Source organism: Perca fluviatilis, chromosome 17 (assembly GCF_010015445.1).
Source record: "Perca fluviatilis chromosome 17, GENO_Pfluv_1.0, whole genome shotgun sequence".
NCBI classification, from domain to species: domain Eukaryota; kingdom Metazoa; phylum Chordata; class Actinopteri; order Perciformes; family Percidae; genus Perca; species Perca fluviatilis.
In genome coordinates, this window is record NC_053128.1 from 15,841,906 (window position 1) to 15,860,590 (window position 18,685).

The following is an 18,685-nucleotide window of genomic DNA, read 5'->3' on the forward strand; positions in this document are numbered from 1 at the left end:
GGGTGAGCAGAAAATCAGGGCTGAAGTCCTCTAGTGGGCCGTTGCTATAATAATCACTCTCTCCTCTTTACTAAGGGCTTTTTAGCACTTAGATTATGGGTTATTTTTTCAGAACCACACAGCTCGTTGTGGCTTGTCCATTGTTCTGAGCCTTTGACCTCCACATGGCATAGTAAGAAGATTCTTTATTAATAGAGATAGAAGAAAATATAAGACAATTACTATTATCCATTGGTGCCTTAAAAAGCCAGGCCAAGTATTTTTGACACAAAGCTTGCTCTTTTTAATTGGCAGTAATCTGGTTTAAAACATCTCTCAGACTTTGCTGAGAAGTTAATTGAGTTTGGATTTAGACCGTCCAAACATGGGTGAATTGGAAAGTGGCTTAAGATTGCTAATTGTATTATGATGACAATGTAAATTGTTTTACAAAATTAAAGGAAAACCATTCAGTATGCTGCAAAGAGATAAGAATAGTTTTAATTTTCCTCGCCGATAATGGCCACGTAAAAATCAAATGCCCTCAAGCACTTTTATTGTGCCAATTTGGTGAGGCAGCAGTTCACTGCTGATTTATGGCTTCTGGCCAGTAGAGTAACCTTTAGACTTTGACTACATTTTTCTTTGTCAATGTTGGAATGACAGTTTTTCAAATTTTATAAATACATGAAGTGTTTAATTAGAAATGTTGCATTTCATATAAACTTAGTGCAGACAGAGTGCATTAAGTCCAGAAGGACATCCTGATTTAATTTACACAAAAAAAAGAAAACCTTGCTGCTGTAATAATGATAAACACCTATACATATATTTCTTAATGATAGTCACAGTAGAGCAATAACTTAAAAGCACAGGCAACAGAAATGAGAATAACATAAAACAAAAGCAATACCAATACTGAAGTCCATAATAAGATGGATAAAACCATAAAGATAAAGTCGATTAAAAGTGTCTTGAGACCAGATTGGATTACCTGACATCAAAGGCTTATTATCTTTAGTATTTTAATTATTTGAACATTGATTTGAAAATTGAATCGCCAGCTTTATTGCTGAAATGTCAAGTAGGTGTCTTAGATAGAAATTTTAAAGACCTACTCAGTGGCCAGTAAAGTATATTGATAACTTAACAGAACATAAAACAGCTAAATGTTTATCTGGTGCATCAACAGCAGAAACAAGGAACAGCAACACAGCTCAGGTGCAAACAAAGCTCCAGTACACATGGCCGACAATCGTATTTGCTTACCCTCACTCAGACAAACAGCTGTGAACTTGCGCCGATTCTTATTGACCGACTCATAATCACAAAAGACAAGAAGGTTGACCAAATGATAGAGGAAATAAACAGGTTTGTAGGATCAATATCAAAACATCAGGAGGCGAGTGATGGAAATAGGAAAATCTCTTTGGTCTGTAGTTTTCTATATGACTGCTGAGATACGTGAAGATCAGCTGGGGGTTTGTGGAAGTATACAAGCCATGCTGTGTGATTTGAAATACACTGAATTACCTGAAATTAATTGGGACCCCATGCAGCATTTTTTGTGCTTCACCTTTCCTAATGTGGGAAGATTTTGCAGTGTAAAAAGTTGGACAATTCAAATTTAGAATATAAAGTTTTTCTGTTAACTTGTAATTTTAGATTAGTAACTTCACTTTGCTCTTTGTTAGGTCAAAGTAACTTCAAATCATACACTGAAACCAAACCATGAAACAGCAGCCTTTTTAAGCAGACAATTAAATAGCATTGTAAATATGAAATTTATTTTATTATCATCTGTCTAGTAGGTGTGCATGATATATCGACTCAATATCATTATAGCAATATCACGTTGCGCAATATTATACCAAAAGTGTTGCAAGAAGTATGCAATATTTTCTTAATTTTGTGGAGCGCTGCGTCCCGTCCGTTGGCTGTGTGGCTTAGTTTTGTTCGATTTAGAGTCCGCTTGAAACACTATCATCTTTCATTGGCCAGTTAACGTGCCACTTGCACGTGACAAACCCTATGGAGCGTACCACGTGTGTGAATATTTCTACAGAGTGACAGTGTAAGTGAAGAAATAGAGAGAGACAACAAAACGGAACAAATCAGAGAAGCGAAAGAAAAGTTGTGTCCTGTTCTTTTTATTTCTTTATTTTATACTGTGCCACCAGTAAAACATGTCCTGTTCTGTAGACATGGCATGTGACATGACATATGTTTAAAAATATCAAAATCATAATCAATATCGTAATATCACATTTTGTCAATATCGTGCAACCCTACTGTCTAGTGAAGCACCAAAAACAGAGCATTTGATGTGGTTTGAGATGCTCTCCATATTTTGTTATTAAGAAATGTTGATCATTCATGGTTGATTACTTCAATAAATTAAAATTACATTTCACTGTTGCGCACATCAATAAGGTGATACAATCTTCTTTGTAGTTTTAAATTAGAGAAACATTAAAAACTGCAGCTTTAACTCTACATACAGCCTTCTATGTTCAATGCTTCACCCAAATATTGCCATCCGAGCACTGAGACAGCACTTGATGTCCTACCTGAGAAGTTCATACACAACACAAAAAAATCACCTTTGCACACACTGCTTGATGTATGATGTGATTTGATGTTGGCATTTTCATTTCATGATGCCAACTGTTCTAAATTCCTCTGTTGGCATTTCATTTAAATTTTGGTTTGGTCTTTTAAAATTGGTCTGCGAAGTCCCTATTCACTTTAAGAAAAAAATCCATTGAAAAACAGACAATGTCCTGGCAGAAAATGATCAGTACCTTTTCCATTAAGTTTACGGACATTTCTGGTAATCCAAAAACGGAAACACAACTGTGAAAAATTATGAGAGAAAATATAAATTAACAGTATATTTCTGGTAATCGAGGGACTATTCTAACAGTGTTGAAATTAATAGGAGGATGATGATGATGATGATGATGATGATGATTATTTATTAGGGACTGTTCGTTATTTATTTATGGGGCTACCGGAGGAGTTTTGGGACCTTTAGCCAAAAAAAGACATGACCCTCCCCTCGCCCGTGAAAACATTTCTGTGACCCTCCAAAACGATTTGGAAAAAAGGCATGACCCTCCCCCAACAATTTATTGATACCTTCTGTACTGGTTTGCGCTTGGCAAATATATACGGATTCCCATTGTTTTTTAAAGCCATGACATACTTGACTAAACCTCTGCATGATGATCTGACGCATCCCACTCCTCTGTTATGGTGGCCATTTCAGTAGATTTACTCACTAACATTGTTGTGGAAACACAATAAGCATGGAAACTAAATGCACACTTCCTGCACTACTGCATTACTTCAAATACTAAGTTACTCCTCTAATAAACTAGTATTCACATGAAATAAAACAATAAAACATTGAGACCATTCAGCAAGGCACTCTGGGTAACATTCATCACACAAACTGGTTGCTATGGACTCGTCACTAGGCTTCCTCCACTTTGCCGTTTAAACAAAGTGGAATAAATGTATAAAAGTCCAAATCAACACAAAACCCGCAATCAATTAGTAAGCTGACATCAAATGTGGCATTTAGGAAACCTTTATTGCAACCTTGGCATGGTAAGATGTCCAGACTAGCAACAGTCATTTTTGTTTTTTGCGTTCTGCTGCTCGCATCATCAGCCAGGACATTTTTTTTTTTAATAAAACAGTATATGAAATCAGATGTATTACCTACCACCATTTAGTTGTTTTGTGTTATTTAAGATATTTATAAAATATCTGATCTTGCCAGACGTAATTATATTCCACTCATTTTTTAAACAATGCAATTATCCGTTTCAGTCACCAGGGGGGCAGCTCCCCCTGCCCCACAGCAAACTCATGGGTCAGACCCATCTGGTAGCGGGGGCCGAGACTAAGAGCTACATGGAAAAATATGCGCCCAACAAGCCACTTTGAAATTTTGCTGTTTCATGAATATAAAAGTTGGGTGACCACCCCTGGACTGAAAAATGTTGGATGACCCTCCCCTCAATAAAGAATAAAAAGACATGACCCTCCCCTATTTTCCTCCGGTGGTCCATTCCATAAATAGCTGCCAAACGGTCCCTTATGATTATTATTACGATAATCTTTACAATATTGTTGTATCCTTCATCGAATACACTGTACCTCTAAATAGTACACGTTTTAAAGGCAGATGAATCCGAGTCAGCAAATAGTTTGAATGTTAGTAGTGGACATCAATCTCCGCCTTTGCAGCAGAACTCGTAGGTAGACACCAATCATTGCTGGCACTCTACAGAGCTGGTATGTTCAATAAAACGTATCTCTCTGTGATCACTTCTGGCCTACACTCCCACAGAGAAGCACACACATGCACACACTCATTCGGTATCTGCCTGCCAAACATGAATACAGGACTCATTTCTGTCTTGACTTGACAGCTGCTGTAAATGTCCTTTAGGATGTCGGACTGAAATTGTGACAAGTTTGCTAATAGCGCCAATGAAGAAAGCTTAAATGTAAAAGAGAGCAGGAGAAGGAAGGGAGAGTCTAAGAAAGTACAAAAAATGGCAGCTTTAGACAGAAATACAATTGTGAGAGGTTTGGCTAGTCCAGATAATAAGCTGCCAAATAATTTGTTCATTTGTTGTTGTAGAGGAGAGATGCAGCGATAGACCGGCCGGTGACCGGAATTGCACGGTTTTCACATGCTCGGCCATGACCGGCAACCGGCAGGTCAGTCTGACATATGCCGATTTCATGCCGGTCAATGTTACAATTAACTGACAACATAAGTTATACGAGTTACAGTTCTCAAGGACGCACGCACACACGGACGCGACAGCACAGTCTCTTTTTCCTTTCTCTCAACTTTTCCGCCACGTACCTGCTCACGGTGTGAAGCGCGTGTCGGCGCTATTCTCGTACATGTAGGGAACCTCGTGAATTAACCTGCAACATGTCAGCTGTTTGGAAATTCTTCAGCGTGTGTGCAGAAGATAATAAGTTTGCAATATGCAACACCTGCAAGGAGGTGGAGGGACGACACCAAAATCCAAAATCAAATTTTTTTAGTTGGATATTGGATGTGAAAAGAAGGAAATGGTTCTAACATTGCACTTTAGAGGTGTGTAAATTTCCCACACCAGGAGTAATTTATATTGTTCTATTTGATAGTGATCCATTCACTGTTCAAAAAATGTTCTGTGCAAAATGTTCTATTAAAGAAAAGATAGAAAATAAATATTTGTGTGTGCTGTAAAGTGGTTAGAAAAAATGAAATCGGAATCGGCTAAAATCGGTATCGGCTGGCCTAACTCAAAGAAAATCGGAATCGGCCTAGAAAGTTGTAATCGGTGCATCTCTATTGTAGAGCGTTATTTCTTAAATTCAAGACATGCAGGCTCCTAGTAACTGTATTCTCTGCAAGCAAGAAAGATGGATATTTATGGAATTCAAGCACTGGGTATAACATACTCTTTAAATCAATAAATTGAACAGCCCCAAAACTCTTGAATGATCAAAAGTGTAAACTGCAGAAGAAGCTAAGAGAAAGTTCTTACTGAGACGTTGCCGCCGCTGCACTCTTTTTCTCGCCTGTATTGAACTCCAGCTCTGAATGCCATCATAAAGACAAATGCCCGTTTATATTTTTCACTTTCAATCTACCGAATAAGCAATATTAACCTGGAACCAACAAGGCAGATTACAAAGAGAGACAGTAAAAGCGTTTCATTAACAAGCTTGAAAGTACATGCAGAGAACATGCCAAGCATCCACCCATACATTTTTAAATCTCCATCTCGTGCCAAGCTGCTTTTTTTTTTTTTTTCGCTCATTAGAGACAGTGGCCCCCACAGCTCTTTACACTACATCCCAAATGCTATCATTAGCTTTTTATTCATAGCCTCGGGAAAAAAAAATCACTCCATTTCAAACTCAATAACATTCGCTTTGTTCTCACAGTCCCATAGCATTATAATCACAGCCATTAGCAGGAAGCTCAACAATTCTTTTTGAGCATGGGTAAAAACGCCTTTGTCTAGAATAATTAGGGTTTGGCCAAATTGCAGCTTTCTCCATATTGACTCCACACCAGCGTCTAACAGATAGTGATAGACTAAGACAACAAGAAAACAAAAGAATTGGCAAAAAGTTGTGTCCTCTATGGGCACCGAGAAACAGATATGTCAAAAAGAAAGACGTCCTCATATCTGTAATTTAAACACAGTGCTATCACAGCATCAGGGCAGGCCAGCGGTATCCAAGCAGGCTGCCATCAGTCACACTGTCACGCTGTCAGGAACTGTATTTGGAAATGGCCTGGCAGAGCACTAATACGCTGTGCAGTGCGGCTATCCACCGGCATACTAAGTGTCTTCAAGGCAGCATTAGCCATCTGCATGCGGCTATAATGCCCCTTATAGCTTAATTAAGTCATCTTGTGTATATATGGGCCTCTAATTCACTGCTCTATCTTTCTCCTGTGCATTTTGACAACATTCATTCTCCCTTTCGCTCTCACCCCTGGTGGATTCAGCCTTATGCACCAGGCTTGTTTCTTATCCCTGGTTTTGATTATTCTATACTGCAAGTCTGATAGATACAGAAAGATAAACACAGAGAGAGAGAGAGAGAGAGAGAGAGATATCAAAATAAGGAAACCCAACATTTTTAGGGTTCTTTATTTTACTCTACAAGGCTGATTTTATCATCTCTCTCAGTTACAAACATGCCTGCATTAGAGCCAGACTGATACCGGAGTTTAGAGTTTTGAGGCTGATACCTCCAATATTTGTCTGACATAAACAAATAAAATAATTTGATAAGGATCCCTTGATAATGGTGACACTATAACTAAAATACCTCTGTGGGATTTCAGTGTTTCCTGTGGAATGAGAGGGTTGCTGTGGGGGCAATGTCCCCAAAACAAACAGGGTGACGTCTGACTCATATTAACGAGTGGTTGAATGTGCATCGGCTGGTCTGCGTTACAGAGGCTACGTCTGGTGTATGGAGCGTATGTATCATCGCCTTGAAGTATGCGAAATTCTTTTTTTGTGTTCAAATCGTTTTCGTATCAAGCACATATTTCACTTTGTGTGTTACGGCTACATCATACTGGTTTGTGTAATTTGTTTTTTTTCTCTATTGATAGTTTTTTTATGATGTTTTTTCAGTCAAGGCAGTGCATTTGTAATCACACAAACTGCATTTGCATTTGTAAATATTTAAGCTACATTATTACAGATAACCAACATATTCACCTATATTTATTTTAGGGCTGTAATTAACAATTTTGATTCATTTGATCAACATTATTGATTAATCTACTTATTTTTCTCGAGCAATCAATTCATTGTTTGGTCTATAAAAGGTGAAACATGGCCTTTAAAAAAGCTGGCCCTCCTGGCCCTTGCGTCTACATTGTGAAGTGTCCTTGGGCAAGATACTGAACCTCAAATTGCTCCCGATTGCTGTGCCATCGTTGTGTTAATGTGAATGTTTATCGGTTGAGCAGGTGGCACTTTGTATGGTAGCCTCGGCCACCAGTGTATGAATGTGTGAGTGAATGGGGTGAATGGTGCCTCTAATACAGAGTGCTTTGGGTGGTCGCTAAGATTAGGAAAACGCTATTTAAATGCAGTCCCTTTACCATTAATAAGCTAAAATCCTGTTAAAGTGCCCATATTATGAAAAAAATCACTTTTTCTGGGATTTGGGGTGTTCTTTTGTGTCTCTGGTGCTTCCACACAAATACAAACTTTGAAAAAAATCCATCCATGCTGTTTTGAGTGAGATACAGTTTCTGAATGTGTCCTGCCTTCAGTCTCCTAGTGAGCTGTTCAAAATCGGCTGTGACGTCACAGTCCAAAATGAGCTGGCTAACCACAACCGTTAGCTCGTTAGCATGCTAACCGTTAGCATGCTAACCGTTAGCATGCTAACCGTTAGCATTAGCATGCTAACGCTAGCATGCTACGTCGTTCTCAATAGCAAAGCACTGCTACAACACACACAAGTTCACCATAATCTACAAAAGAACTACTTACATGTGTGCCCTCATTTAGAAGTATCCCAGCTAATCCTGCCTTGTAACTGACCAAAGTTGGAGAAACAGGCTTTCTTTTACTGTCTCTAGAGTTAGCTAGCTGACATGCTCTACATCTGAGCTACTGAGCATGTGCGAGTGCAATCAAAGATAGTACAGAAGAAGAAGATGAAAAGAGGTCTCACTCTGTAGCTAAAACAGAAACCAGGTGAAAAGAGGATCTGCAGCAGTGAGAGAGAGCTGTGCAGTACAACAAAAATATGGTGTTTTTTGAAAATAAAACCATGTAAACCTATTCTGTTACAACCTTAAAATACAGTTATGAACCTGAAAATGAGCATAATATGGGCGCTTTAAAGATTTCCAGAGGCAGCAACTGTGGTAAAGTGAGTAGCCTATATTTAAACCATAGATTTAAACTTGCATTTGCTGATTTTTTTGGGGGCTGACAGAAACAACACAACGAATCATAGGTTGATATGGAGAACTCCACTCAACAACTTACTTTTAGTTCATAAGCAAGGAGGCACTGTTGCATTTACATGTATGCATCATGTACTATGGTTTTTATGATTAATTTCCTCATTTTTATAATGTCTATGTATTTATGTTATATCTCACAATGCATTTATGTTGTATGCAAAGTATTACTGCGCCTCGGCGTTCCACTGTACTGTCTTGTTGGCTACGTTTTGTTTTAAGTTGATTGCAGCTGTGTGTAGAAGTATTGCGTTGGGGATAATAAAGTATATCTTATCTTGTTAGCAAACAGTTGCTCATTTGCATAACCAGCAAATGCAGAGGAACATTATCATTTATTTTGAGTCACATTTCTGACATCTGACAACTGTAGGTCCACAATATGATATCACAACTTTGCATAAACATACACGCCCACTTTCTTAAGCCAAGTGTTGTGTTATCTGTACGCTTTTTGAGCTATCCGCGTGTATGTCTACGCTGTATACAGCGGACGGCAGTCTGCAACGTCACAGCGTAAACATACACGCCACTTTCTAAAGCCACGTGGCGTGTTATTGCAAGGCTACGTGTTATTGCAAGGCTACTTGTTATTGCGAGGCTACGGTTGGGTTTAGAAAACGTGACACGCGGGTTGGGTTTAGGAAAAGAAGAACAGGGTTGGGTTTAGGAAAACAACAAACGTGGAAACGCGGATTTTCGGCCGTTCATACTACTTCATACTACTTGCTACAGCGTCAATTCACACGCAATCACAAGTTAGTGTAAGTCAATGGAGGGGAGGCCAAACGGCATTGATAAACACGCTAAAAAGCGAGTATGGGTCTTGATAACACGCCAATAATGGCATACGAATTGGCGTGTCATACATATGACACTTCATGAGATCAGTCTGAGGTCCATTATTCATTTTTGATAAAGTGAGCAGATAAATGTGAAAATCCACAATCCAGTGTATCGATTGGACTCCTGCATACATTAGAAACAAGCAGCTTGCCCCTCTCGTTTAAAAATTTGGCCAAGCTGCCTTCGAGCTATTGCTCATTTGCTCCACGCCAGTTGCTCTGTGGCTGGACTAGAAGTCAAGGCATCTTCCAAGTGTGCACGTTTGTAACTGTGAGCACGAGGCAGTGTTGCAGAGGAAGTGCAACACTCCCACAATGAATAACACACACACACACACACACACACACACACACACACACACACACACACACACACACACACACACACACACACACACACACACACACACACACACACACACTATGTGCGTGTCCTCTGTACTGCACACACAAACTTTGTTTCACTCCTACCACCCAACATCTCTCTCTTCCCTCTCTGGCCCGGGATGCAGCTTCTATGTCAGTCAGGCTTTAGTTTGAAGCTAAGCCTGTCCATTCTGTAATTTGTTGTTCGTTTATTTTATTTTTTTGCTGGCTTGCCTTCCATCACCCTGTCCCCCACTGTCAGTCTGGCTTGAGAGTCTTCTATCCGGCCTGCTGGGGCCAGAGTTCAGCACAGTGCAGCTCTGCTGGCTTATTCTAATCAAATGGCCCTGGGAAACACGAGAGGAGCCCTCAGAATATGGACAGGCCAATTTACCACTGCTGACTTTGGCATTTCCTCGACTGATGTTAAAGGGTGAGAAAGTATGAGGAGGTAAAAACAACGCAGGCTTAATATTTAATCTCACTAAAAGTATTCAGAGCTCACAGTACACAATAACAAAATCCAACAGACTGTCAGGCCAACAGGTTACGTGATGAATCAATATCTAATTAATGAGGAGAGTATAAATCACTGCAGGTCTTGATTTAATAATCAATCCTGGTATTTCTCTTTCTCCTGGTCATGGCAAAATGCCCCCAACTCTTTATTTGCTAATACTTTGCAAATAGCTATGCTTTGCTCATATAGTGTGAACGTTGATAAGAGACAGAACATCTAATAAATGATACTGTAAATTATTAACCACTTTTTTTATATCTACACACGTAAAAAGTTCTCTCAATCCTGGTAAAAAGTTCAACAGCTGCACCTGAAAGGACTGACTTTTCTATCTTTTTTTGCCCATTTCTATCACATCCTTCGTCATTTCAGTTATCAGCATATTGCTCCAGCTTCTCTCCGACATTGCAGTGCATTATAACTTGGCTCCTGTGCCTTTTTCCCAAGCCATAACCATGAAGAGATTACATTCTATGAACACCACTCTCCCCGCTGTATTAAAAAAAAAAAAAAAGGTAGGGAAAGAAATCCTGCAGAGGGGTTGATTCCCCTGCCCTTGCTTTCATGTTATCTCCTGCTATAGGCTGTGAGATGTTCGGATGTACGTGAGTGGCAGGAGGACACAGTGTAGGTGCTTGAGGGAATTGACTTTTTATTGATAATTGATGTGAACTGAATAGCTGAGAGTGCTGCAGCGGCAATATAAATCCTACTCACAAGCGCTGTAGGCCAACATAGAACAGGACCTGTGAGTTTATTGTCAGTCCCAGCCGGTTAGTGAATGGTTGAGTTGTGGTTCTCCGTGGGTCTGAGGCATCTGTTCAGTCAATGAATAATAAATTGCTGGCCAGTGTTAAGCAGTGGTGAGGGCCCTGATCTAAGCTAAACATATCTCAGACGTCTCCTTCCCCTGCTTGTTTTTGTGTTATTAGTCTTCCCTGCTGTCACCTCTTGAGCAACAGTACACCTTCTCTGGTACAGGGCGCACTTTACACACATGAGGTGGTTATTTATACTTAGCAACAATGATGTAATATATGGATATGTTGTTGCCTTACAGTTCTGGTCCAGTTTGTGTTCACATTGACTTTTTGCAAAAGAAACAAGAGCTGCAAGCTGAAACAAGGCATATGAACTGACAGGAAACTTGTTGATTCATCATCATCATGATTGCTAGACCCACATGGGGAAATCCGATTCTAGTTATTAGGAGTAATTATGAGCAGCATTAGTTGAAACCGCAACTGGACCGCATATATCATAAACAGTGACTAACAGACAGAAATGGGGCAAAAGAAATTCTGTTGATATTTTTAACATTTGACTTATTTTTATGCGGGGACTGCTACAATAGTAAGGCACTCTTGTTTTATTTATTTGTTGATGTGTATAAATAGGCTATAAATCGCATATGCATCGGGAGACCGTTTTCTTAACATTACACGATAAGCAGATGGATTCAGATTTGTTTAAAACTTTTTGCTAAAATCACTCTTAAACAAATCAAATTATTGGTCTTCTTAGCTTGCAGAGCACAGACTAACTGCACAAGAGACCCACCTTTTCAGATGGTCCAGTTGTTGAGTCTGCATCAGAGTTTGATTGACAGCTTTCACACCAGCCCAAACACACTGCATCGTTTAAACAGGTAAGGTGTGAAAGCACCACAACTTTCCTCCCTCAGTCTACAGAAATGCAGGTCAGATTAAATGGCAATTTAAAATGCCTAGAGTGTGTGTGTGTGTGTGTGTGTGTGTGTGTGTGTGTGTGTGTGTGTGTGTGTGTGTGTGTGTGTGTGTGTGTGTGTGTGTGTGTGTGTGTGTGTGTGGTTATGGCTAACTCCAGGCCATAATGCCTTTAACGGCCTGTGCTTTGACCCAGTAGTTTAAATTAGCGGCTCTTTAGACAGTTTTCAGGATCAAAATGCCCTCATGCAGACAAATTCAAAAGTGATTTCAAACACCCTCTATGGCCACCCAGTCAACAGGTCTCAGGAATATATTGCACATAGTTATATACCTTTGATTCCCCAGCACCAGTGTCTGTCCTGTCCTTGAGCTTGCTGACGTTCACATACTGTACGCTGACTATTCTCTAAAAAGGTGCTTTTGTAGGTTGTCTGCTACCTTACACATCATTCATCCAAACCATATCAGCCCCCACACACTCCACCCTTTTAGCCCCGCTGCACAGAAGCGTAATGGCTTTTTATCGATTCTTGCCTCTGTCGCCGTCTTTCTTCTCTTTTCTTGCTCTCTTCTCTGGAATGAGAGGTTGTTAAGATAAGCTGCTGCGTGAGGCAGCAAGGGTGCGTTTGCGTGCGGGTCATGTGTGCGTACTGTGTGTATGCATATGCATGTGTGGGTTGGTGTATATGTAGCATAATGTGTGTGTAGGCTAATACAGCAATACAGCCATTTGGAGACAGGTGTTTATCTGCATTACGTACAAAACGCCTCCATGAATAGGACATGCATTTCAGCCCTACATAACCCCAGGAGATGTCTGGTGAGAGGTGGACAGATGTCATGGAAAAAACATACTGCCTTTTGTCTTGGGATCTTTCTGTAAAGAAAATAAGAAAGCAATGCACTCCGTACTACAAATTGCCACCTTCAGTAGAGAGGGATGTCAGAGAGAGCTATCAGAATAATGTGATGTGCAAAAGAAAAGGCCTCTTATTAATAGGCTTGGAATTCCTTCATATAGTGGAGCTTTAAATGATAGATTTCTTTTTCAAAAGGAGCATGAGGGTGAAGAAACAAAGCAAAACAGTGAGGCACCAGTTTTGATGAACAAAGAGCTGTCTGGAGAACAGTTTTATTTTGCCTTTCAAAGGTTTAGGCATCTTAGTAGTCTTTTATTACAACTAAGCTGTGATGAGTAGGATCCACTGTTACAGCATATCTTCTGTACAACCAACACAATGAGAGCTCAGGGATTACCAGACGTTGTCTTAATTGATTTCATTATCTTCTTCCTCCTCCTCAATAAGGCCTTCAATTCTAAAGTGCATCTTGTGATAACTCTTTAATGCCTTTACTTTGACATAAAGTACTATTGTCAAAGTTGTTTTTTTCCCCCCACTTACAGGGTTTTTCATGCATAGAGGAAGTTTTTGCGCACCCCAAAGAGGTTTTAGCCAGTGCCAAAGGAAAATCGCAAGCGCCAAAACATCTGATTTTCAGCAGCCATCCTCCCTCTCATCCACAGCCACTACTGTATCTACACTTGTGGCTGGCGCTGATTTGACTGGATCTGAACGCTCCGCTGTGAAGCTAACATTAATGGGATCTCCGTTTGCATAGTCAGGATGTACCTAGTCCCGCATTGCCAGACCTTCCTCCACAGCGCTGAGGAGGAGGGTCTGGCTGGTCCACACAGCAATACAAATCGTCAACAAATGCAGAAAATGTGGCCCCCTAAAATATATGGTATTTAAATTAATTTTGTGAGTATAGAGAACACATTAGCAGCAAGGCTTCAGACCAATACTAAAAATAGAAAGCATGTTATTTGTACATATGTTGCTATACATTATAATGTAAACACAGTTTAGTATATTATATATTTCTGATCTTAAACTTCATATACTGAACACTCACTCAGATTTGCTGGCAAACATTAAATGTCCTTCAGTCTAGCTTGAAAACAAATGTGGGATTGAGCTTTTACTGTTTGTGGTTAAACAGCCTAGTAAGTGCTACTTTGAAAAACTTGTGTGTACACATTTTACTTTTCTAATTTGTGGCTCTGCGACTTAGGTTGTTTTATTTACTATTTTTCCTGCACTTAGACTGACTCTTCCAGGTCATTTAAAAATGTACGTTCTATATTTTACCATTAGTGTCTAATATATGTTTTGTGTTTTTATGAAGCACTTTGTAACTAATGGTTTGAAAAGTGCTACAATGAGGAAATATTGTACCCGTTTATTGCAGAAAAACACACAATTGCAAGTGTGTTAATACTCTGAATGTGTGTGTGTGTGTGTGTGTGTGTGTGTGTGTGTGTGTGTGTGTGTGTGTGTGTGTGTGTGTGTGTGTGTGTGTGTGTTACTACTCTCAATCATCATTACACTGAATATGTCCGTTTCGAGACATTTGGTAGGTCAAGGTAACAGTTAAATTTTGTAAAAAAAGATGAGCTGCACTCCGAGCTCTCAATGAATGTGAATAGCATCAAGGCTATTGCTTTAAGAACAAATTAGGAGGAACTAATCTTCCCCAAAAAACAAACATGAAAACCCTGTCTTAGCATATACAGTAAAGGAGAAGGTGGATAGTGGAGGGAGCAGCAAATGGCGTTAGCACAAAGGTATCAGCAGCGTAATAGTGAGAAGTGAAGGGCCGCTGGCTACATCTGTAATTAAATGGTACTACTTCGCTGGTAGCCAAGTAGCTGATGAATGAGCCATGGTGAGACATGAAAGAAACAGCTGATGGCAGCTGATAAATACTAATGCAATGTTCTACTTATGTTAATTGGGAATTATGAACTACGGTAATTAAAAATCTAAAGTACTGTTCACACGCCAACTTACTGGTTGTCTTACATTTGCTGTTTCCCCCTGCTTTCTGTGTTCTGGGTCTTAACTAACATAGTTCCATCAAACGGCTTTATAAAACAACTCTCCACAGCTGTTTAATTTACAGGTTGTAGGTGTGTATTTAGGCAGGAATTGAAAACGGGACATTTATTCATTGGAGATGGAAGGAAAATTGTTCCTCTTTTAGCGGTAGTTCCAGGAACTGCTCTAACCTGTACTGTATTTTAGTCCTAGCAAAACAGCATATGATCATATTCCCATTTTAGTATTACTTTGAGACTAATGATCAACATAAAATGTTCCTGTCAGTTATATTAGCATATTACAGATATATAGGTATCAATTTATATGTCTGCCAACAAGTACATCACAGTCCTGAGGTTATTTAGAGACTATCCCCAAATCAGTAATTTCCAGAAATGCCCAAAAACGATGTATGTTGTATTAAGCCCTCTAGCAGCCATATTAATTATGACTCTTGTCCGTTGGGAACAAAGAAGGAAGTCTTGGTCACATTATTATAGAGCCATAAAGTACGCACAGGGAGGAGATCAGGGTGGATGAATGGCTCAATGGCTCCTCAACTGATGTACTCTGCGTAAGTGTAGCATTCTCAAATTGCGTAAGCTGGCTTTGTCCACAACGTCTGAACATTTTGAAATGCCCATAGAGATATTACGAGCGCATCAAAAATGTTTTCAGATTTATTTTGCCTGGAACACGGCAAGAAATAGGCCTAGTCTGTACTGTTAAGATTTTTTTTCTTCTCTTAATTTCCAGCAGACCAGGCATGGGAAGTGCATTGCTGCATCCACCAGTTAAAAACAACAACAGATTTGGTCTTTGCGAATGGAAATGGTGTACGCGTTTAATTGCATATAGAGCGGGGAAGTGAGATCTGATCAAAAGTGGTCCCTCAAGACGCATGAGGAGACGCATGTTAATGCCAGGTCTGAACAGGGCCTGTCTTGTTAGCACTAACACTGATTTGTGTCTTTCTGTTTTTCCCTGCAGGACACTGAGATCCTTAACACAGCTGTCCTCAATGGGAAAACCATCGCCTTGCCAGTAAAGGTGGTCACCGTAGGACCAGACGGAACGGTCTCCGATATAACAGAGTCAGTGGAGTGCAAGTCCACAGACGAACAGGTTATCAAGGTTAGTGGGGGATGGGTTTTAAACAGCTGCTTTTTGTTTTACCTTTTTCCAATTTGTCTTTATTGTTACTGCTTCAAGATAAGCGTTCTAGGGCGCCTGGATAGCTCAGTTGGTAGAGCGTTGGTAGAGTTTACTCCTCAACGCAGCGGGCCCCGGTTCGACTCCGACCTGCGGCCCTTTGCTGCATGTAATTTCCCCCTCTCATGTCTTCAGCTGTCCTGTCAATAAAGGCCTAAAAATGCCCCCCAAAAAATCTTTAAAAAAAAGATAAGCATTCTAGTTGTCCGTGGGTGAGCAGAATGAACAAAAGGTAGTTGTGGTGTAGAAAAAAAAGGTTTGTGCACATTAGTCTAGGACGCAGAGGCTGAATTTCCTCCAGCAAAACAGGGCCTGGCTTTTTTTTTTTTTGTTGAAATGGTATGCCAGTAATTGAGAGCTTATTCTCAGGTCACAAATCGGAAATCCTAAAAAAAAAAGAAATCAGCAACAATTAACTGTTTTCATTGAACAGGCTGCTGAAAGAAAGTAGTTTCCCTGCCGTTGGGCTTTCAGTGTACAGTATGTGCTCCTGGCCCAGTTATGCAGACCTTCTTCAATAGATCCAGATTCATCAAAGAACAAATACTTCATGTTGGACACATGTAGACGCACGGTCATAGAGACAGCATATCTTTGGATTATTATTTTTAAATGCCATTTTCATTTTTCATGTTTCCATCAAGGACACCAAGTGACTATGAAAGGAAATCTAAAATAAAAATAAAACAGCCTAACCTAAATTAATTGCGATTAATATGAGCAGTTTTTCTAGAGAGAAGGAGCAGAATATAAAAAAGTTAGCTGTAAAATAAATTCGAAAAAAGACAGAAAATAAACTACTAGGCTGGACTTGTTTTTGATCATCTTGTAAGCGGACATCTGTACTTCCCATCTGATATGGAGGAGCCAAAATTCAAGAAGACAGTAGCTCAGATTCATATTGGACAAAATTGCAACTCCGACCTCCTTCTGCTCATTTTACTTCCCTTAAGATAATGTTAAAATCATGGTATTGGTATAGTATTGCATCGCATATATAGTATGTTATGAAAAACATAGTATCAATTAGGTCATTTCCTGCATTAAAAAGGTTGTTTGAAAGCTGACTGTATGCCCCAATGTTTGCAACTTCATTACCAATTGCTAACAACATGACTTTGACAAACTATAAAAGGTGACAAAATGTTCACCCTGATTGATTTCCTAAGTTGATCATCATTGGCTTTCTGATAGTTTAGGTAATTCATCTCAAACCTTGTTTGGGAACTTTTGGGAAACATTACACAGGATTTGTTGTTAATCTACAAAATTCAAAACCACTAGTATAATCCAGTAAGTAAAGGTGGTATGTAGGATCTTTATTGTTGCAACTTTAGATTTAATATCGGACCTTCACCATGTCCCCGTTGTATTATGCAAGAGAAAAAATGAACTGTTTGTTCTTAATTGTGAGTACGTGCGAGAGAAAAAGAATAGTGTATAGTGTTGCAAGTGTGTCTGTGTTGTATTGAGGAGCTGATTTGGTGCGTTTCTGTGTACTGTACATGCATATTAGAGAGAAAGAGAAAAAGCAGATCTCTCAAAGGGTTTAATTATCCGCTGAAGAAGTACCACACATTGTGACGCTGACCTCGGTAGCGTACTCCCCAGCCCACCCGTCTAGTTTTGGAACAGTAAGCGATACCCCTCCTCTCTCCACCCTATTTCAAAGGAAACTCAAAATAAAACCTTTTTTTGATCAGGAGGCATCTCCATCCTCCCTCACGGTTTCAGAAAAACTTTGAGAAAATAAGTCCTTCTCGTGGCACGGACTGTGGTGAACTTAACCTGGAAAAAGTGTAAAGAACCATATTGGTGGTTTTTCTTCATTTTACCCCACCACTACACATTGAAATCTGTCGTGCATTACCAACGACCTATTTTCAAAAAATTGCATATATTTTTTTTGTTGACTTCAGAGCTGAAACGATTTGTCAATTAATTGGTAAGTCAATCAACACAAAATTCACCTAAAACAACTGATAATTGCTTAATCATTAAAGTCATTTTTAACAATGCACTTGTTCCAACTTTTTAAATGTGAAGATTTGCTGGTTTTCTTTGTCTATGGCCTATGATAATTAATCAGATATCTTTGGGTTGTGGATGGGTTTTCAGACCCAACAAGCAATTTAAAGATGCTGCCATCTGGGAAAACGTGATTGTCCCTATTACCCTCTGCCATTTTATAGACCAATTGGTTAATCGATTCATTGAGAAAATAATCTAAAAAAATAAAATAAAAATAATTAGTCCTAATTGATTGCCTAAGTTTCTTATAGCACACTGGCATGAACACAATATTGTGACATAAAAAGTTGCTTGACATAGCTAATCTATCATGAAGAGCCCCTGAAGGGTCACGGTGGGAATTTTCTTTCGGAACTACTCCCATTAAGTTTTGCGTTCCCCGGGCAATATTTTTTGCATTCCCCCTAATCTGTAGGAACAGTTAGTGTGTTGGTCGAGCTCAGTTACATGTATAATACACCAGTTTAGGGAAATGCTCTGCAGACAGAAAGGAGAGATGTGACATTTCACTTCGCATTATGCATTTATTGCTCATTGCTCAGGCAGACGGGCGACAGTCTACACCCACTGGTTGTGACCACAACTGCAGCTGCTCTCCCTGGCTGTGGATAGGATTATTGTTC

The 18,685-nt window shown here is 39.5% G+C and overlaps 1 protein-coding gene across 4 annotated transcripts in view; it reads left to right on the top strand.

Moving 5' to 3' along the window:
* si:dkey-112m2.1 (transmembrane protein 132C) overlaps nucleotides 1–18,685 on the top strand; it is a 176,571-nt gene that overhangs the window by 133,181 nt on the left and 24,705 nt on the right. For all 4 annotated transcript variants that reach the window (XM_039780113.1, XM_039780115.1, XM_039780114.1 and 1 more), the window contains one exon: nucleotides 15,810–15,953. In XM_039780113.1, the coding sequence (XP_039636047.1) occupies nucleotides 15,810–15,953 (144 nt within the window). The remainder of the gene's footprint in view (nucleotides 1–15,809; nucleotides 15,954–18,685) is intronic.